This window comes from Zingiber officinale, chromosome 3A, assembly GCF_018446385.1.
Source record: "Zingiber officinale cultivar Zhangliang chromosome 3A, Zo_v1.1, whole genome shotgun sequence".
In the NCBI taxonomy this organism is placed as follows: Eukaryota; Viridiplantae; Streptophyta; class Magnoliopsida; order Zingiberales; family Zingiberaceae; genus Zingiber; species Zingiber officinale.
Window position 1 is genome coordinate 1,894,102 of NC_055990.1, and position 21,192 is coordinate 1,915,293.

At 40.5% G+C, this 21,192-nt stretch overlaps 3 protein-coding genes across 5 annotated transcripts; 2 read left to right on the forward strand and 1 right to left on the reverse strand.

Annotated features, from left to right (window-relative positions):
• Positions 1 to 8,597: 8,597 nt before the first annotated feature.
• LOC122050982 (transcription factor VIP1-like) lies at positions 8,598 to 12,014 on the forward strand. 2 transcript variants are annotated; one of them, XR_006131289.1, is made up of 5 exons: positions 8,598 to 9,220; positions 9,749 to 9,881; positions 11,096 to 11,180; positions 11,467 to 11,701; positions 11,873 to 12,014. XR_006131289.1 is itself a non-coding variant. In XM_042611868.1 (4 exons), the coding sequence occupies exons 1-4, from the start codon at positions 8,697 to 8,699 to the stop codon at positions 11,586 to 11,588; spliced, it is 864 nt and encodes a 287-aa protein (XP_042467802.1). In that variant the 5' UTR covers positions 8,598 to 8,696; the 3' UTR covers positions 11,589 to 11,793. The 2 variants fall into 2 exon arrangements, 1 of the variants encoding a protein (XP_042467802.1); XM_042611868.1 differs by lacking the exon at positions 11,873 to 12,014 and having other exon boundaries at positions 11,467 to 11,793.
• LOC122050981 (E3 ubiquitin-protein ligase PUB23-like) lies at positions 11,807 to 13,061 on the reverse strand. Its single transcript, XM_042611867.1, has one exon. It carries the CDS (start codon positions 13,028 to 13,030, stop codon positions 11,840 to 11,842), a length of 1,191 nt encoding a protein of 396 aa, XP_042467801.1. The 5' UTR covers positions 13,031 to 13,061; the 3' UTR covers positions 11,807 to 11,839.
• Positions 13,062 to 15,951: 2,890 nt separating this feature from the next.
• On the forward strand, positions 15,952 to 19,327 carry LOC122050983. 2 transcript variants are annotated; one of them, XM_042611869.1, is made up of 5 exons: positions 15,952 to 16,572; positions 16,691 to 17,206; positions 17,610 to 17,808; positions 17,911 to 17,997; positions 18,809 to 19,327. In XM_042611869.1, exons 2-5 carry the CDS (start codon positions 17,157 to 17,159, stop codon positions 19,097 to 19,099), a joined length of 627 nt encoding a protein of 208 aa, XP_042467803.1. In that variant the 5' UTR covers positions 15,952 to 16,572; positions 16,691 to 17,156; the 3' UTR covers positions 19,100 to 19,327. The 2 variants fall into 2 exon arrangements, with proteins under 2 accessions (XP_042467803.1, XP_042467805.1); XM_042611871.1 differs by lacking the exon at positions 16,691 to 17,206 and having other exon boundaries at positions 15,953 to 16,572.
• The last annotated feature ends 1,865 nt before the right edge of the window (positions 19,328 to 21,192 follow it).

Below are 21,192 nucleotides of genomic sequence, written 5' to 3' on the forward strand. Positions count from 1 at the left end.
TTGTTCAAGAACAAGAAACTGCTGGAATTTGTTGAAATCAACGACTGCCAGATCCAAGAAACCCCACACTTGCGGACCAGATCAGAAGGAAATCAAGCATGCAACCAAATGTTCCAAATACGACCCACTCACCTTGTTGGCTCGGCAGTACAGTACCAGAGCACAAAAGAGGGCAGTAAGGCAGTGTTAGGGCATGGAAGCAAGCAGTCTCCAGTGATGGTTGGCACTGCTCTGTGCGGCGGTGACCACGAACCGGAATCTAGGGCATGGTGAGGAATCAACTGGGAGGTCTCGGATGCCGACGGATCGGCACAGGTGAGAGAGATCTGTGGTGGGTTGACGGTGCTTCGTGCGGCAGCGACCTAGGGCAGAGGCATCGCAAATCCGCAGAGGGAAAAGGCGACGGCACGCAAGGCGACAGTGGGTCGGCGGTGGCAGATTTGTCGCCGGTGCTTGAGGGAAGTGGAAGAAGAAGGCGTCGAGTGGATGGCTCGGAAGAAGAAGGAGAAAATAGCTCTGCCGCGGAAGAGCAGTGGCGCCGGGCAGAAGGACTGAAGAGGAGAAGAACTGCCGAGCGGTTAGGGCACGGGTCGGCGCCGAGGGAAGGAACTCGGGAAAATCGCGTCGGGCGCGCGGAGGGGAAGAAGTCGGCACTGGTTGAGGGAAAAGGAAAAATAAAGAAAAGGGAAAAAGAAAATATAAAATAAATAAACATTTCCTTTTTAAAACGGGGTAACCTAAATAGATTTTCCCGGACCCCGTTTTTATCCCCGTGAACTTATCCGTATAAGCTTCGAAAAATTCCCGAAAATTTTCCAAAAATTCCGGAAAATTCCCTTATTAATATTCGTCAATTTTCCGGTATTTTACACTTTCCTTAAATTTCCGTGTGATATATGTGGATACTCGATGGCCGTCGGGAGTAAACCTACATATAAGCAATATTAAGACATAAGATATATGTTATAAATAAAGAACTTGAATTACTAATAATAAAAAAAATACTTACGACTCTCCAACAACCCTAAGTACGGTGGATCCACGGAGTGGTGCTGGAAGATCTGCCATGATACCTTATATCTACAAAAACATATTAGCACACATCATAATAAATCTTTAATAACATGATAAATAAGCAACAAAACATGATTAAAGCATAACTTAATAGATGAATAATAATGCTAAAATTTAATCAATGCTAGACTCTGGAGCAGGCCGCCGGCCGCGAGCAGCCCACTGGCCGCCGGCCGCAAGCAGCCCGCCGGCCGCAAGCAGCCCGCCGGCCGCAAGGACCCTGCCGGCCTCGAGCTGGCCACCGGCCGCAAGCACTTTGCCGGTCGTGAACAGGCCGCCGGCAGCGATCCGCGAGCAGGGCGCGGCTGGCGGCTGTGTGAAAACGCAAACGAGAGACGAGAATAGAAGAGCATACCTGAGAGATCGCCAGAACGGTTTGAACGGGAGGAAAGGGCGCCGAGATCGCTGGAGAGAGCCGCCGGAATATCGCTGCCGCTGAGGAAAGAAAGAGGTCGCGCGAAGAGGAAAGGGACAATCAGTGCCCTAAAACGTGATTTACCGACGGAACATTAATTCCGTCGGTAATCACCGACGGAATGGTTAATTCCGTCGGTGATTTCGGCTAGTTATCGGGTAAGGTTTACCGAATGCAAAGAAAACGGGTACGGGCGGAAACTTACCGACGGAATACTTTTTCCGTCGGTATAATAAAACCCTAAACCCGTTAATTACCGACTGAATATCATTCCGTCGGTCATGTTTACGCCCGCACCCGCCTATTTACCGACGGAATAAGAAGTCCGTCGGAAATACACAAAATTCTAACGGCGATATTATGGGACTCCCCGATGGAATAGTGATTCCGTCGGTAATTACCGACCGATCTAAATCCCGTCGGTACTTCCCGACAGAGGTATATTCAGTCGGTATACGCCGACGGAGTTGAGATTCCGTCGGTACTCCCGTCGTTAAACTCATGCATTTTTGTAGTGAAGAGGGTGCCACGTATCCTCCATCATCAAACAAGTCTTGACACTCGACATTCCCTGACATCAGTCAGACTCTAGAGGTACGCACTGTCATATAAAAAGGGAGGGCCTCTCTCTTGCGCAGGTACACTCTCTCACATATTTGTACTTATCTTCTACTTTTCTTTCTCTTTCATACACTATTCTTCTGGGAAAAAAATACTTGACTTGAGCATCGGAGGGTCTGCTTCGAAGACTTTTTTCCTGATTTATGGCTTCTAACGTTCCGTGTACTTGTCTGAGTATGTGCAGAGCTCAAGTACCGCCGGTTCAGTTATCGTCGTCCGTTAATACCATGTGAGAGTCCATTCTTACAGATGCAAACGAGAAAGATGTCTCAATCATCTCTCCATTAACGTCAGTAATCATTCATCTGATCTTTATATGACTTAGATTCCGAATCACATCAATTAATTTTCAAGGGGTAAAAATCAAAGACCGTCCATAGCCTATTAGAATGGATGTACTTTTTTTTTAAAAAAGTTTTTAATCTAAAGGACACCATTCCATCCATTTCTGATGTAAAATTTACCTGCCCTAACTACTCTTTAATATACTACACAAGATACCACTTAGTTTAATCATACAATTATATGAATAAAATAATTCTATATTATAACAACTACTAAATTTTAATTATGTAAATATTGTTAAATAAGATAAGTATTAATATTGAATATTATTAACTATGTCAAATCATAATCTCTCAGGGGAACGTACAACTTTATATAGGCGAAAAAAATATGAAAATTGATCGGAGTGTTTTTAAATTTATCCGGTTAGTGAATCAAGAAAACCCACTGTCAAAATTATTTGATGCTGTCTGTTAGAGTCAGGAAATCGTATTAATAAATAAAAAAATAAATATAACTCCTTTCATTTTTATCTTTTTAAAAACGACAATTTACCAAATGACACACTTGAAAATCTGAATTTACCAAAAGGTATATACTACTTTGGTATTTATCAAAGAGCGCACTTTTTTAAAAATATTTCCTATTTTACCCTCCTGATAATTTGACTTTTTCTATTGTTTTCCTTTTCTTCATTATATTTCTCTCACTTCTCTCTCCTCTGTCGGCAGAATATAGGAATAACATTAGTCAATCTTTAATCACATTTTAATACATTTGAAGAAGCCAAAATAAATAATGGATACCATATTTGGACTCCTTGTAATTTTAGAAATCCACAGAAACTGAAATGGGTGCAATCGGAGCTTTCTAGGTCGATCAGTGGGTTTCGGTCAAAACCCACTGATGGACCTAGACAGCTCTGATTGCACTCATTTAAGTTTCTATGGATTTCTAAAATTACAAGGAGTTCAAATATGATGTACATTATTTATTTTGACTTTTTATAAATGTTAACAAGCAAAATCAAAGAATCGGCATATTGGGCTCGATATGGAATCATATCGGGCCCAACGTCCGATATCATTCCATATCAGTTGGGCCCGATATGATTCCACAGGCCCAACGTGGGCTTTTATGTTGATTTTTGATTTTGCTTGTTAACATCTTAAAAGCCAAAATAAATAATGGACACCATATTTGAACTCCTTGCAATTTTATAAATCCATAGAACCGAAATGGGTGCATCGAGCTCTCAGTCCATCATGGTTTTGACCAAACCCACCGATCAACCTAAAGTCTGATGCACCCATTTCAGATTTCAAAATTGCAAGGAGTGAAAATATGGTGTCAATTATTATTTTTGCACTCATCAGAGGATTTGAAAACCCTAAATCTCTCTTTCTTTATTTTTTTTTTTTTTGTTTAGGCATGATATGAAGAGATATCATGCTCACGTTGGGCCCGATATCTCTTCATATCAGGCTTATGGGCTCGATATCTCCCATATCGTGCCCACGGGCCCTGATATGGGAGATATCGTGCTAAGTAACAACAAAAATAAAAAAAATAAAAAAATAAAGAGAGATTTAGGGTTTTGAAAACCTCTGATCCACCACTAGAAATGTCAAAATAATAGCATATTTTAACTCCTTGTAATTTTAGAAATTATAGAAATTGAACGGAGCTTTAGTCGATCGGTGGGTTCGGCCAAACCCACCACGGACCCAGAGCCCGATCGCACCCATTTCGCTTATGATTTATAAAATTACAAGGAGTTCAAATATGTGTCCATTATTTATTTTGCTTTTTATAGATGTTAACAAGTAAAATCAAAAATCGACATAAAGCCCGTTGGGCACGATATGATTCCATATCAGCCAACGCGGGCTCGATATGATTCCATATCGTGCCCGTTGGGCCCGATTTGAGTCCATATCGTGCCCAATGGGTTTTTCACGATTCTTTGATTTTGCTTGTTAACATCTATAAAACCAAAAATAATGGACACCATATTTGAACTCCTTGCACTTTAAAATCATGCGAAATAGATAACGGAGCTTTTCAGTCCATGGGTTTTGACCAAACTCACCGATCGACCTGAAAGTCCGATCACCCATTTCGATTCCCGTGATTTCTAAAATTGCAAGGAGTGAAAATATGGTGTCAATTATTATTTTAAGCACTTCTAGTGGAGGTTGAAAACCCTAAATCTCTCTTTTTTTCCTTTTTTTGTTTAGGCATGATATGAAGAGATATCATGCCCGTTGGGCCTGATATCTCTTCATATCGGGCCTGATATGGGAGATATCGGGCCAAGTAACAACAAAAATAAAAAAAGAAATAAAGAGAGATTTAGGGTTTTTCAAAACCTCCCACCACTAGGAATGTCAAAAATAATAATGGACATCATATTTTAACTCCTTGTAATTTTAGAAATTATAGAAATGGTAAATGGAGTGCATCGAGCTTTAGTCGATCGGTGGGTTTCGGCCAAACCCACATGGACCCAGAGCCCGATCGCACCCATTTCGCTTCTATGAATTTCTAAAATTACAAAGAGTTCAAATATGGTGTCCATTATTTATTTTGCTTTTTATAGATGTTAACAAGTAAAATCAAAAATCGATAAAAGCCCAACGTGGGCACGATATCATTCCATATCAGCCCACGTTGGGCCTGTTCATATCAGCCCAATGTGGGCTTTTTGTCGATTCTTTGATTTTGCTTGTTAACATCTATAAAAGTCAAAATAAATAATGGACATCATATTTGAACTCCTTGCATTTTATAAATCCATAGAATGAATGGGCGGGTCCATCACCGCTGACCGAAACTCACCGATCGACCTGAAAGTCCGATTGCACCCATTTCAGTCCTGTGGATTTATAAAATTGCAAGGAGTGAAAATATGGTGTCAATTATTATTTTTGGTACTTAGTGGTGGACCAGAGGTTTTGAAATACCCTAAATCTCTCTTTCTTCTTTTTCCATTTTTTTGTCTTGTCTATATGAAAGATCAATCTCATGTTGGGCCTGATATCTCCCCATATCAGGCCCAATGTGGGCCTGATATGGGGAGATATCAGGCGTAACAAAAAAAAAAAAAAAAAGAAAGAGATTTAGTTTGTTCAAAACCTCTGATCCACCACTAGAGAATCTTAAAATAATAATGGACACCATATTTTAACTCCTTGTAATTTTAGAAATTCATAGAAATTGAAATGGGTACAATCGGAGCTTTCTAGGTCGATCAGTGGGTTTCGGTCAAAACCCACTTATGGACCTAGAGAGCTCCGATTGCACCCATTTCAGTTTCTATGAATTTCTAAAATTACAAGGAGTTCAAATATGGTGTCCATTATTTATTTTGGCTTTTTTATAGATGTTAACAAGCAAAATCAAAAAATCGACATAAAAGCCCACGTTGGGCCTGATATCATTCCATATCAGGCCCACGTTGGGCCTGATTTGAGTCTATATCAGGCCCAATGTGGGCTTTTTTGCCGATTCTTTGATTTTTGCTTGTTAACATATATAAAAAGCCAAAATAAATAATGGACACCATATTTGAACTCCTTGCAATTTTAGAAATCCATAGAAACTGAAATGGGTGCAATCGTAGCTCTCTAGGTCCATCAGTGGGTTTTGACCGAAACCCACTGATCGACCTAGAAAGCTCCGATTGTACCCATTTCAGTTTCTATGAATTTCTAAAATTACAAGGAGTTAAAATATGGTGTCCATTATTATTTTTGGCACTCCTAGTGGTGGACCAGAGGTTTTGAAAACCCTAAATCTCTCTTTATTTTTTTTTTATTTTTTTATTTTTTGTTGTATCTAGGCCTGATATCTCCCATATCAGGCCCACATTGGGCCTGATATGGGGAGATATCAGGCCCACATTGGGCCTGATATGAAGAGATATCAGGCCCAACGTGGGCATGATATCTCTTCATATCAGGCCTAAACAAAAAAAAAGGAAAAAAAAAGAAAGAGAGATTTAGGGTTTTTCAAAACCTCTGGTCCACCACTAGGAGTGCCAAAAATAATAATGGACACCATATTTTCACTCCTTGTAATTTCATAAATCAGAAATGGGTAATCGAGCTTTAGGTCGATCGCCGAGTTTCGGCCAAACCCACCGACGGACCTGAGAGTCCGATCGCACCCATTTCGCCTATTATATTATTATCAGAACAAATTCTTATCTATTATTCAAATTTTGAAAACTTCAGTTAACAAAGTGTTTTGTTCATTGAAATCCAGCTGCTACACTATTCTGTGCCAACTGTACACCATAAGAACTTCATTACAATGGTTAGAACCAAACTTTGACACCATATCTACCTTCTCCTCACTCAATCCTTCTTTGTGATTGCAAGTTTACAAAAATCCAAATAGGCTAAGTCTATCAGTGGGTTTCATAAAAAAACTCACCGATCGACCTAAAAGCTCCGATTGCACCCATTTCAATTTCTATGAATTTCTAAAATTACAAGGAGTTAAAATATGGTGTCCATTATTATTTTTTGCACTAGAGGTTTTCAAAACCCTAAATATCTCTTTATTTCTTTTTTTAATTTTTGTTACTTGGCTCGATATCTCCCATATCAGCCCACATCCTCGATATGGGAGATATCAGGCCCTGATATGAAGAGATATCAGCACGTGGGCATGATATCTCTTCATATCACGCCTAAACAAAAAAAAGGAAAAAAGAGAGATTTAGGGTTTTCAAAACCTCCGTCCACCACTAGAAGTGCCAAAAATAATACTCGATACATATTTTTATTTTCAATTTTAGAATTACACGAAATGGGTGCGAGCTTTCAGTCGATTAGTGGCCAAACCCACCGACGGACCTGAGAGTCCGATCGCACCCATTTCAGCTTCTATGGATTTCTAAAATTGCAAGGAGTTCAAATATGGTGTCCATTATTTATTTTGGCTTTTTATAGATGTTAACAAGCAAAATCAAAGAATCGGCAAAAAAGTCCACATTGGGCCTGATATGGACTCAAATGAGGCCCAACGTGAGCCTGATATGGAATGATATCAGGCCCACTTTGGGCCTGATATGGAATGATATCAGGCCCACGTTGGGCCTGATATGGAATCATATCAGGCCCAACGTGGGCTTTTATGTCGATTTTTTGATTTTACTTGTTAACATCTATAAAAAAAAGCCAAAATAAATAATGGACACCATATTTGAACTCCTTGTAATTTTATAAATCCATAGAAACTGAAATGGGTGCAATCAGAGCTGTTTAGGTCCATCAGTGGGTTTTGACCGAAACCCACTGATCGACCTAGAAAGCTCCGATTGCACCCATTTCAGTTCCTGTGGATTTCTAAAATTGCAAGGAGCCAAATATGGTGTCCATTATTTATTTTGGCTTCTTCAAATGTATTAAAATGTGATTAAAGATTGACTAATGTTATTCTATATTCTGCCGACAGAGAAGAGAGAGAAGTGAGTGAAATATAATGAAGAAAAGAAAAATAATAGAAAAAGTCAAATTATCAGGAGGGTAAAATAGGAAATGCTTTTAAAAAAATGCACTTTTTGGTAAATACCAAAGTAGTGTACGCCTTTTGGTAAATTCAGATTTTCAAATGCACTATTTGGTAAATTACCGTTTTAAAAATGGCCAGGTTTTATTTCCTTTTATTTTATTATTTTTTAATCGAGGACAGATCCGGCGGGACCGCCCTGACCGGTTTGAGGCTTTGAGCCCATGCGGCGCCGACCGTCGAGATCTGGGCCCATCAGGAAGGTGCATTTACAAATATACCCCTACCCTCGTATTGAACGCAGCCTCAGAACATCTGTTTCGGACGCTTTTCAGTAGACATCGATGTGATTCAGGGCGGTGATAGGACACCTAGTCAGTCATGCTTGGCGGCTCCTGTCCAATAATGACGTGTTCGTTTATCAGAGTCCAGATCTGTTGATCCGGAAAATCGACGGATGGACTGCATTTACTTGGAACTACTTCTACATAATTCTTAGATGGAATCCGTAGAATTTCTGATCCGAAAACGAAACCTGATCGAGAACCGTCCGCTCACCATCAACTATACCTTTCCAGTAAAGAAGTAGGCCCCGTAAAACGAACCTCCCTGTGAGGCTGTAACTTCACCGCGTTCGCTCGGGTAGGTAAGTGAGTACATTGTTAGGTGCAAGTTTTTCACCTGATGCAATTTTCACATTGTCGTCGTCGTGCTCGAAGTAGACTACATCGCCATAGGTTGCGCCGCCACTGCTAGACCTATCCTGCTGAATCGGCCGGCGATGGAGCCTCCCGGCCTCCAGCCGCTGACTAACTCCCGCTTCGGGGAGATACCTCTACCCAACCATCATCGCGGCGGCGGCCACCGCCGCTCCAACTCGGAGACCTTCGTCCGCCTCCCTGGTGATCTTCTACTCGACTCCGATCCGGACTTCGAGATCCCTGACATCGACTTCTCCTCGTTCTCGGACGACACCGTGTCCGGGGACAGCGGGGCTCCCTTGGTCACTAGGCCGGACCCGCCGGTTGCGACAGAGGCGTGCCTTCCTGGGGTACACTTCAGGAGTCTGTCGTTCGACACAGCCTTCTTTGAGGGGATGTCATTTCAGGAACCACCGTCTGGTGGCAGCGGTGCTGCTGCAGGATTGACGCAGATGGGGCACCACCGCCGGCGCGGGTCCATGGATGGCGCGACTTCGCCGTTCGAGGGGGAGTCAGCGCCGCCATTCTCGGATTTCGCGAAGAAGGCCGTCCTTTCGGATAAGCTTTCCGAGCTAGCTCGGATTGATCCCAAGAGAGCAAAAAGGCCAGTTTTTGTCCTCTCGCCTCAAATTCAAATTATTTTCATGCTTTCTTCACGACAAAGTTAAATTGAAGAAGACGACAATGCAAACTTACAGTTATAGGAATTCTTATCTTCTCTGGCGACACTAATTTTGAATTTTTTGCAAAACTCTCTTTGGTTGAATTCTAAAGAGTGAAATTAGTTCGTTGGGTAATTTGTGAAATCCAAATTTACGCTTGATTTCCAGAGATTCTCCGAATGAATTTGTTCTCCAGGCGTGGTGCAAGAGATTCTGGTCTTAGTTTAATAAACATAGAACTGATGGGTATACGTTGAAGGATCAGAAACCGGTAGGGAATGCAATTGTTTCCTCTCTAGTCCTGACATGAAACACTAACACTTGAAACTTCGTTTTGGTTCAAATCCTTTAATCATGAGCATTGAAGATCATTTTTTTTTGCTCCTATGCGTTGCTAGACAAAAAAAGGAATGCTTGTCTATTGAAAGTCTCTTGAATTCTGATATGTTTCTGGCCCATTTGTAATACAGGATTCTTTCTAATAGACAATCTGCTGCTCGTTCAAAGGAGAGGAAGGTTCGCTATACAAGTGAACTCGAGCAGAAGATTCAAACACTTCAGACGGAGGCAACCTCTATTTCTGCACAGCTTACAGTTTTGCAGGTAGGAGATAACTATTCATCGCATAAATTCATATGATGATTTTTTTTTCTTTGTTTGAGGAAGGAATTCATTGCATAAATTCATATGATGATTTTTCTTTCGTTACACTGGATTTAATATGGTTGGGAGATAATTTCAGACGCTGGAATGGTTGTCACACTAATGTTTTTTTCCCCAAGTGGTTAAGGTAAAAGATTGACTATAACTTTTAAAGAAGGCATCAAACTTTCCTCAGAAAGTCCTTTTCAACACTTAATCACGAAGCTGAATCTACTAAAGTTACCTAAGATATTGACTATATAATTAAAGTAATTTTCCTCTAGATTATAGAATATTGAAAGAAAGTTTTACTATCTGAGGATTGTTATATTGTGTAATGAAGCACAACTAATTTGGCTAGGGAAGCAATTTGTGTCTTCATGATCATATCAGTATCCATGCGATTACTAACATGAAACATGACAAGCCTTGAACTGGTATACAACTATTAATCTTTTCAAATATCCTAATACATATTAAATGGATACCATGAAAATATCAATGTGGTTATAGTACTCTTGGATTGGGTGTATAAGTTTATGAAATATTAATGCAAATAAAGAAATGGATAATGCAAAAAATATAATAAAATTGGAGAAGGATTGAAGATTGACACATATTTAATTACAGGAACAACAATAGGAGAGCTTTTCAAGATTGATGCATCTTTAATTTAATTTTAAACAAAGATTCTTGTTGTCTTGTAAATTTTCTGGTTGTTTAGTAATTTTTGGTTGTCAATTTCTTTTTCTTTTGGTAAATAACTATTTAGATGATCTATTTTCGATCTAGTTTGTATTAAGGTTGGGGATTTATAGAAGAAGTCCCCCAACTCCATGTATTTTTCACTTGATTTTCTTTATGTGAGGGTTATTTGTTTATTTATCCGTTGCGTTACATCAAATGATATCAAAGCCAAAATCTAGTCCAGTTTGTTACATATTACTCTCCTTAATTGCTACCACTCTCGCATTCATCCCTTGTTGGTTTTCTCATCCACCTTAGCCACCATGTCGTCATCACCATAACCACAATTACATCACTTGCGGTCTACCATCAATGATCTCTCCTCGATTGCCTCTATACAAATTGAGCAAGAGGCACCCGCTTTTGTTGTTTTGTAAATTTCTGATTGTTGGAATGAGTGATTGAAGTCTATCCCGTTCATGATCCAGAGAAACAGTACTGGTTTGTTTGCTGAGAACAGAGAACTCAAGCTGAGATTGCAGGCTATGGAGCAACATTCGAAACTTCGAGAGGGTAAGTTGTTTTCGTTTTAAAAGTTCACTTATAGTCTCATTTACTTGGCTATGTTCTTACATGATTCCTCTTACGTTCTATCATATAAATTTCCTCATCATCTTTTTGTCATACAGCTGCAATTGTTTATCCATGACAATACGATTACTAAGTGCTTCTTGTGATCTGTTTATTATCTTCTCTGGATCATAATACTCTTTAGCTTGTTTCAATTTGCATTTGTAGTTTCTTTTTCAAAGAAGTTCAAAGATTCACTTATCAGAAGAAGCATTTTTGGTCTGTACAGCTCTCAACGAAGCATTACGAGAAGAAATCCAGCGGCTGAAGCAACAGATCGGAGAAGTTCCGAGTGCAAATGGAAATCGTTTTAGACGCGCAAGTCAGCGGCATGAAGAGTTGCCTCTTTGAAGTACTCATCTTGTTCAGCATACCCATGCGTCTCCGTCTCAAATTTCTTCAAGTGATCAACAACTGAGCGAGCAAAGTTTGATGGATCTGATGGACTTGATTTGAGAACTGCGGTGAGAGGATGCATAGCAAATCTGTATTCATCGTAAAACTTGGACTTGATTTAAGAGATTGTTATGAGGAATAAGAATATAGATTGAATCAATTGATCTTGCAATTTTTCTTCTTCTTCTTCGTAAAAACAGAATGAATTAATGAATTAGGGTTGTTTTGAGATGACGTAGGCATGGACGACAAGGGGAATCCTTCCAAACTGGTGAATGCAACCTCAGCAGCCACCTCGCCTTCTCCTTCACCGCGCTGCCGCAGTCGGCCTGCAGCACCAAGCAGAGCTTCTCCACCGCCCCCACGCTCACCATCTCCTCCAACACCTCCTTCGTCGCCGAGCTCCAGCACACCGCCGCCAGCACCCTCACTGCCTCCTCGTCCGCCGCCGCGGATATCTGCAGGATCCTCTTCGCCACCACCCCGATCCCCGCCGCGTGCCCCACCAGCTCCGCCCTCCCCTCCGCGCACGAGCAGAGCCTGCTCAGAACCCCGAGGTCTATCTCCGTCGTCCGCTTGTCCGGAGAAGACAGCTCCAGTTCCACCACCTCCCTCACCCCGCCGGCCTCCACTATCTTCAACCGGTTATTCCCCCGAACGCAGGCTCGGAGCAGGACCTGCAGCGCCGCCTTGGTCACCTGCGGCGAGATCCGATCTCGAATTACCCCCAGCACCGATCGGAAAAACTCTGTTTTTAGTTGCTCCAGAAGTCGTGCACTTGCCGCCTCCATCAAGGCCTTCGCGACCATAGTCGCCGTCGATTTCATCTCTCTGTTTTCTCCGGCCAAGACTTGCGCGATCAAGTCCACGATGGAAAGGCAGTCACGGCCGTCGGCGATCGGCTTCAAGTCATTCTGAGGCACTCGGAGCGACTGAAAAAGAAGGTTCAGAGCGAGGTCGACCTCGACTCGATCGACGTCGACTCGGAACGAAGCGATTAGTTTGATCAGTATTCGCGGGACGCCGGACTGGACCAACCGCCGGCGGATGGATTCATTATTCTCGCACCCGAGCGCGGCGAGTAGGTGGAGCGATCGGAGCTGGAGCCGGGGAACGAAGAGACCGCGGACGAGGTCATGGATGTCGGGGCATCTATCGTCGGCGGCGTCGAACCAGGATTGGATGAGGCGGCGGAGGGTGTGGTTGGGGGTGAGCAACGCCTGGTCGTCGGGAAGCGGCTGCTGGGTGACCGGGCAGATGGGCTTCCGGTCGACTAAAAGCCACCGCTCGATGCTGGCGCGGTCGTAGGTAATGCCGGTGACGGTGGTGACGGGGTCCTTCATGATCTGAAGCGATATGGGGCAGATGAAGTGGTGGGGGACTTCGCCGGAGTCCATCAAACCGGGCCGGTGAAATAACTGCCGCTGCGTGTGCATGCAGAAGCGGGAGAGGAGATCGATTTATACGTGCGTTGTTGAATCCGTAAAAAAACTTTCAATTCCTTTGACTACGTGATTACTTAGGGACATTGAGAATGAGAAGAGACGCTAACCTTCTTCCCTGCCGGTGGCCATTAATTCATGTTCACAAACAGCGAGCGAGCTTCCACACATTCCCATTCACCACGGAACATCATTAATTCTAGTGTTAATTAGTATTCCACAATTTTGACAAAATCTGTCTGAAACTTAGATCCTTGAGACACCTTCCTTTTCAATTTGTGTTAAACGAACGGATCGTCTCACGATGGCAATGAATCGGGTTGGGATTGAATTTTATATCTTCCGTCCTTATATCCATCAAATATAGGATTTCTGATGGATATATTCATACCTATTAAATGATCGTTATAATTTTTTTCTTTCTATCAAATTATTATCATTTAAAAAAAATATATTAAAATTAACAATCTATTAAAAAATATATATAATTTAAAAAAAATTAAACATCTATATATTCTCCTCCTAATTTCAACAAAAATAATAAATTAATTTTTTTTTAATATATATATACTTTAATCAAATATTCATATAGGATATCAGATATTCATAGTCCCTTCATATTTTCTTTTATTCAAGATGGATGTCGAATCTTTCATTACTTTGGAATGAAATTATCATCCCTATTCGCCTCCTCTAGTTGCTTACTTGCTTTGCTGGTCTTCCTTCTTCGCCGTCTTATGATTTCAATTTAAAAGGACGTGACGTGTTTCTTCAGCCCTGACTTTGACCAGTCAAAGTCGGCCGTATCCTCTTTCCGCGGAACTGGCAATCTTAGCTAGATTCTCCTTCGTCGACAGAAGAGAAAGGACTGAAATCGACGGAGCAAGTTTAGGCGGTCTTTCCACAGCTATAAATTAATGCATGCAGGAGTGTGAAATGAGATGATCATGTTTCTCACTCCGTTAATTTCATTAATTAGTCCGTCTTAGATAATTGGTATGATCCTATAAAAAGTACATAATAATGATAATATAGAAGATCCGTATAAATAAAAGAAAATTTTTTATAAATATATTATAGTTGAAAATTGAATCATAAATAATTAAATGATAATTTAATCATGAGACCATCATTATTTATTATCCTTTTATAGAATGTTATCATCTTTTACAAGAGAGTAGATCATCTGGATCGCATTTTACGGTCCCAAGGATGATCCCTTAGCATAGATTGGTGAAATGAATGATCCTCATTCATAAAATAGGTGGGGACCATTCATCCCCACCAATCCACATCAAGGGAGCATCTCCTGGACCGTAAAAAACGGTCCAGAAGATCTGAGCTGCTTTTACAATATACGGAAGTACTTCACGTGAATGATGAAATCGATAGATGCGGATGGATTTGAAAATGTGAAAAAATAAATTAAAATATTTTGATCAATTATTGAATTTGATAATAAAAATTTATTTATTTATTTATTTTGATTTTTTTTTTATTTATTTAGTAAGTTGATAATAATTTTATTGATGAATATGGTCTGTGAATATTGTTCATGAATATTATCTACAAATATTATTCATGAACATTGTTCAATAATATATTTCACGAATATTGTTTACTAACATTGTTTACGAATGTTAACGAATTGAACACGTATGTATTTAAGATAGTGACAGATTCGGAAATTCAAACATGATCATAGAGGGGGCGATTGCGGCAAAGATGTCCCTCATCCTCGGCTCTTGCAGCGCCGCCCTTCTTCCTTCCCATGCACCTTCTCTCCTGTAAGTCTGCTTATTGGGTTGCCTTACCTAGTTTTATATTTGTACAAGTGAACTTTGACATTTCTATCTCATAGGTCTTATTGCTGAGATATTGTCTTCCGATCGAGTGTGATCCAATGGTACAGGCATGAACAGGTCACTTAGTGGCACAGTGTAGATCCGCGCACCGGGCAACAAGGTGGTTGGAATTTCGTTGTCGGATCCAGAATCCTATACCAGCCTAAGGCTTCAGGATTCGCTTAAAGGAGACTAGTGTTTGGCCCGACTGCGAGTTGTAAATTCTTCGCCCCTTTGATTTTAGTCGTGCATTTTTATACATGTGATTCTAGTGTGGTAGAAGAATTTTCTTTGCATACAGGGATTCCACCGCCGAACGATAGGGCAAAAGTAATTCCAACTCCCATTCCTAAATTAAAAGACATCTCAATTTCCTACCTAGGTTAATCATTCACATAGTTATGATTAGTGTAACCATAAACAGATTGTCATTCATATAAAAAATACTTTTTGCTAAAACTAAGGCAAGGAATTTATTTTGTTAATCAAATTATATATCCATTGGAGAGGGCGAAATGAATCTTACACCGTACAGAATCACTGATATAGATATTGCACCGACCCTTAAGGACGCAAGCAGGTGAATATGATGAACTAACTTTTTCTAAAGAAATGTGATGAACTTTAGCTAGGTCAGAGAGAGTCTAGTTGTCCATTATCAACATAGAAGATAAGAGAAAATTCAAAAAACTATATTTAGAGTTCTTGCAAATGATAGATCATCCAATCCATGGTGTTTATTGTTCAAGCACTTGTAAATCAAACTCAATAATTTCTCAAGAAAAATTTGCAAAATGATTTAAAAAATAATTATCCTGGATTTAAACATATCAAAATGAATTAAATTTATCACCCTAATAACGAGCTATAATCGTTACCAATTAAATTTGTTTAAATAGGTTAAATATGACTTGCATAGATAAATGTAAAATTTGAAAGGAAAATTTAGATATAATAATGAGAATAATAGGCTATAATGAGTGTAAATATACACAATTGAAAATTTCGAGTCACGTGCATCCAAAACCCGTTCTCATATACAAAGGGGACAAAAGAGGAGGCGACGAAATCGTTTACCTGCCCCACCTCTCCCATGCCTACCGCCGCCGACTCGCCCTCCTCCTCCTCCTCCAATGCCTCATCCATCTTCATCGCCGGATCCGATCCTGACGAGATTCACATCGTCGGCACCTCAGGGGTGAGCGTGGCTCACTCATGGCTCTGTCACTCATGGATCGCTCCTGGATCGTCGACCTTGCATCCCTCCTCGCCTCGCCTCCCTCGCTGACTCTGACCGCCCCACTCGCTCCCTTATTGAATCACCAGCCGATGCCGGCGCCATTTCGTCAGGCCCTCGCCTCTCCATCCTCCGGATCCGGTGACGACCCTCTCTGCAACTGGCCTACGACACATTCCAATCCTCTAACCCCCTATTGCCCTTTCTCTCGTCCCGCGTCATCTCCTCCTCCTCCGCCACCGGCGCAGCCAACTCTCCCTCCCTCTCCGGGTTTAGGGCCGTACTCCTCGCCCTCTTTGCCGCCGAGGTCAGAACCCGCGCAGGGAGGCCCGTTCTCCTGCCACAGGCCATCTTGTCTTCCCGTTGCTGGATTCAACTGGATAACAGTACAAGGAAATCTGCCAAAACTGTATCTGGTAATACTTCAAAACCTAACACTCAAAATCAGTTAAACTGCAGGTCTCTAAATGATCTCTACTTGTCTACGCAGTTTCAGCATTGGTTGTGTAATTTCTTTTGTTGCTGTTTTCGTAGCTTTCAAATGATACTGTCAATGTGCAACTCACAAATTCAACTAAATCAATCATATTTAAATGAGGAGGTAGTGAAGTAAACCTCTATAAATTGGGGATAAACCTCTACATCTCCTATCGGTATAAATCTAACTCAGTGGGCGGATTATTCTTCCTCCTACCCGCGACCAAGAAGGCGGTTGCAGTGGCGTTGGCTCCTCCGCTCCACTTGTTTCTTTAAAGCGAGCGCGGGGTCTCGACGCAGTCCCACTCCAATTCCCGTGGCCTGCTCTTGCCTTCTCGCCGGCCGCTCCTCCTTTCTCCGTTCAATCCTCCACGGAAAATACGGTGCCCCGACGCCGGAGGCTGCATTAGCACCGCCGCGGCCCTACATTTTCCTAGCTACTCGCGCTCTTCGTAAGTGGCTATTCTGTAAAGGGCCCCCCTTCCTCCCTCGGTTTTGGGTTGGTTCGGTAACCTTTCCGGCGATGAAGAAGGTCGCCACCAACGAGCAAGATACCTATAATCTCTCGCAAAGGTTCTTTCTTATTCCCCTCTCAATCCCCCCGGGTCGCTGGCTAGTGCTTTCTTTTCTTTTCTTTCTTTCTTTCTCGACTTGCTGCGTCTTTAATCGGAAGCAGATTCTTTTGTCCTTTTCCTGAATTTCGAAATCGTGTTTGGGGTTTAGTTTAGGGGTTAGGTTTGTTCGTTGAAATTTTTGCTGAGTTGTTGTTATCGGAAACTATCTTTGCTTTTTCTGGAGCTACAATATTCTGGTAGTAACGCAATGCATTTTTCTCGCAATCTGCAAGAATCTCAATGTGTTTGTTTACAATTTTAGGGTATCCAAAACCTGGGTCATTTCTTGAGAATTTGTATGTGAATTTTGTGGCGGTTATTTAGAGGAAAATCATTAATGTGCAATTTTCAAACTCTCGCAGGTACGACATATCAATGCTTCTTACTCTAATGCAAGAGGTTTATGAGGTTGCTGATGCTGCTGTTAAGATAGACTGGAATGCGCTTGTCGAGAAAACTGCAACTGGAATTACGAATGCCCGAGAGTACCAAATGCTGTGGAGGCATTTGGCCTACCGTCACCCATTGCTTGATAAGATAGAAGAAGGAGCTGAACCTTTGGTTGGTTACTTTGTGTCCATATTCTGTTCTTGTGTTTACAATTTTATAAAAATGGTTGAATTACAATTCAATCAAATTGATAGTACTTGCTTCATGTTGCAGGATGATGACAGTGATCTCGAGATAGAATTAGAAATTGTACCTCCTGTCATAGAAGAAGCCTCATGTCAGGCGAAAGAGTTAGCCGAGGTACTTGTTTCATCATATTATGTGCCTGTACTGTCGTTTGTATATGAATATTTTCATTGAACATCATGAAACATTCAAATAAACTATCTCCTCTGGTATGAAACTCGCAAACACACATACACACACTGATATAGTAGGCGTGCTTAATGGTTTGACACGAACAGCTAGCTACAGACTCAGAGAAATGCTATACTTCTGACAACCTTCGGAACAAAAGATTTAGTTCTGTTGCCCACCAAGTCCCTTCAATTTTCTTTTAAATAGTTTATACTCTTAGGACAAGAATGTTCTTCAAGAATTTATTGTGTTTTTAGTTCCATGTTCATACGATTTGAATGGATTGGACACACTAGAAACATCTGCAAGTTTAAAAAGGTGCTATTCTTGGTTTCTCTCAATTTCCAATTGACATTCATGTGATTTTCCAAGATTTGTATTAGGGAAGGTTGAATTGTTTTGGCATAATATAAATCTACTGTCAACATATTGTTTTATATTGTCTACTAATGGTAAGATGAACTTTGATCATGCGTATTTGTTATTGTACAAATTTTTGTCATGGTCGAAAATGCTCACTTATTGCAATTGGAAAAAAAATGGTTACCATACATTGCAGAGCACGTCTGAAGACAAATTTCTAAACTAATCTAGCTTAAATGGCCAAGCAAGGCCAAACCCACATGTTCAATACCTCATAAACCTAACTAAAATAGATTATTGCAATTGGACAAATCCATGAAAGTTTTTTTTCCCCATTAATTGTAATTTTCATATGTGGCTGATTAAATTAATGAATTCCCCACATGTTTAGATTGTGTTAGGCTTAAGGGAGAAGACAGATCTAAATGCTCCTTTGGCTGAAAAAGGAGTTGACAAGGAGATGCTAGACGCCGCTCCAGATAAACAAGCCCCTCAAACTAGCCATGCTGTTGCTTCTAGCAGTCTCCAGGAGAAGCTGAGCCAGCCAACAGGAGCACCTATCGTCAGCGGCGTTGAATCAGGATTGGATGAGGCAGCAGAGGGTGTGGTTGGGGATGTGCAGGGCCTGGTCAGCAAGAAGCGGCGGCTTGGTGATGGGGCAGATGAGACTCCGGTTGACTAAAAGCCACCGAAGCGATATGGGGCAAATGAAGTGGTGGGGGACTTCTTGATCCCTTAACGATCTCTACTTGTCTATACAGTTTCATCATGGTTATGTTCCCATTTAACATTTCTTTTGTTGCTGTTTTCTAGCCTTCAAATGATACTGTCAATGTGTAACTCAGAAATTCAACTATTCAATCTTTTGAATGAGATAATGAAGTAAACCTCTATTAATTGGGGATGAAACCTCAACAACTCCTATGGGTATAAATCTTACTCTAGATTCGAAAGAGATATTACCTATAAGTGCTTTCAAAAACATTTAGTGTTTCCTTTTACACTTGAGATAAAATGTGCTTGAATACAAGTGTTTTTGTTCAAGCATTGGATTTTCAGTGTATTTAGCATTGGATGTTTAGCAATATTACTACGTGCTTTAAGATTATTTTACATGTTTCATCGTAATCTATTCCTAAATGAATCTATTAGATCTTTTATCTCAATCTACGAGATGCATAAATACAATGAGATTCTTAACAAAAGAATACTTTTATTTATTTCTTCATCCTACATGATTTTCTAGTTTAATCTGTATAGTTTGAAGGTGTTGTTTTGTTCCTCCTAGCTAATTTCAACTAGCAAACTTGGTTTTGAGTATGCAATAGATTGATAGTGTAGTTATTAGTTATCAGAGTTTAAATCATACCATCAAGAGGTATCATTGGAAGCTCTAGTTCTTTTTCATCATACTTGCATATATAGAGTTATATTAACACTAGGGAGAAATGATATGGTGAATTCATTTCCCTATATCAATTTTTACAAGTGATGACATAATTGGTTGGAGTCGAAAAAGATTACGGAACAAAGGAACAATGGCAGCCAACTCTTTAACACCATCTTTCACCATGTATCTTTCACTCGAAGATGAATATATGATGAACAAGATCAAAGCCCCCATATATTATGTCATTTTGGGTTAAGAGTTACTTAGGAAAATTTTTTTCATGTCCAAAATTTAGAGTAAATTTTTTTTATATAAAATTATTTTAAAATCAACTGTATTTATATGTTTTTTAATTATTGAGTTTTTATTACGTTTATTCGATATTTAAGAAAGGGGATGTGATTTATTCTTATGACATGACTTAGAATTGTCAGATAGAACTAAGACAATTATTAATGATTTGAAGACGGATAAAAAAAAATTGCATATGGAGATTAGTGAATTGAAAAATGTAATAGTTGCGAAGGTGCAATTGATTGTAATGATCTCCTGGAGGATGCAAACAACTCTGTTACTATAAAGTTGAGTGATGAAATATATTCACTGAATAGAAAGTTTAGAGTTGTTATCGATGTATTTATATTTACTTGAATTTTGATGATGTTGAGGTGATTGATGCAATATGCTATAAGCAAATCACTTTTGAAGTAATGAAAGATTTTTTGGAGTTTTTAATGTTCCTTCTCAGTGTCTTATGGTTTAATGTTTGATATAACTATCCAATCAGCTTGATAAATGTATGATGTTTGAGGTTTCAATATATAGTTCATGATTTAATGTTCCTTCTCAGTGTTAAATCTGACAATGTGCATGAGTTCATGGTGGAGATAGATGAACAGTAGGAGAGGAATTTTTGGTTTCTAATTCTGAGATTTCTGTTTGGAGTTTGTGAGCTACTGTTTTTAGATTCTTATAGATATCAGTTCTAAATCTGAGCTAATGTTTTGGAGTTTGTGGCAACGTGTATGGAGTTTGTGGCAACTTACCACGTTCGAAGTTCCTTCCATTACATGTTTCTTAGATTCTTATAGATATAGGATTTATGAAAAAATAGTTTATTTGGTTTCTTGAGTTTCATCATTATTGATCCGGCGATAAGAACAGGGGATCCTCGTTGTAAGGGGTCAACGCCACGTGGAAGTCAAAGAGCCGGGCGGCCCATCGGAGAAGGTCGGACCAGCTAGGCCGACCGGGAGAAAGGGGGCGGACCGACCGGGCGGCCGCCCGGTGCTTAGCCGATGGCACAAGGCACCCCTATGGAAGTTGAGGTTCCGGCGCTCATTGAACAAGATCGTGGGCCGAGCGGACGGAACGCTCGGCCGAAG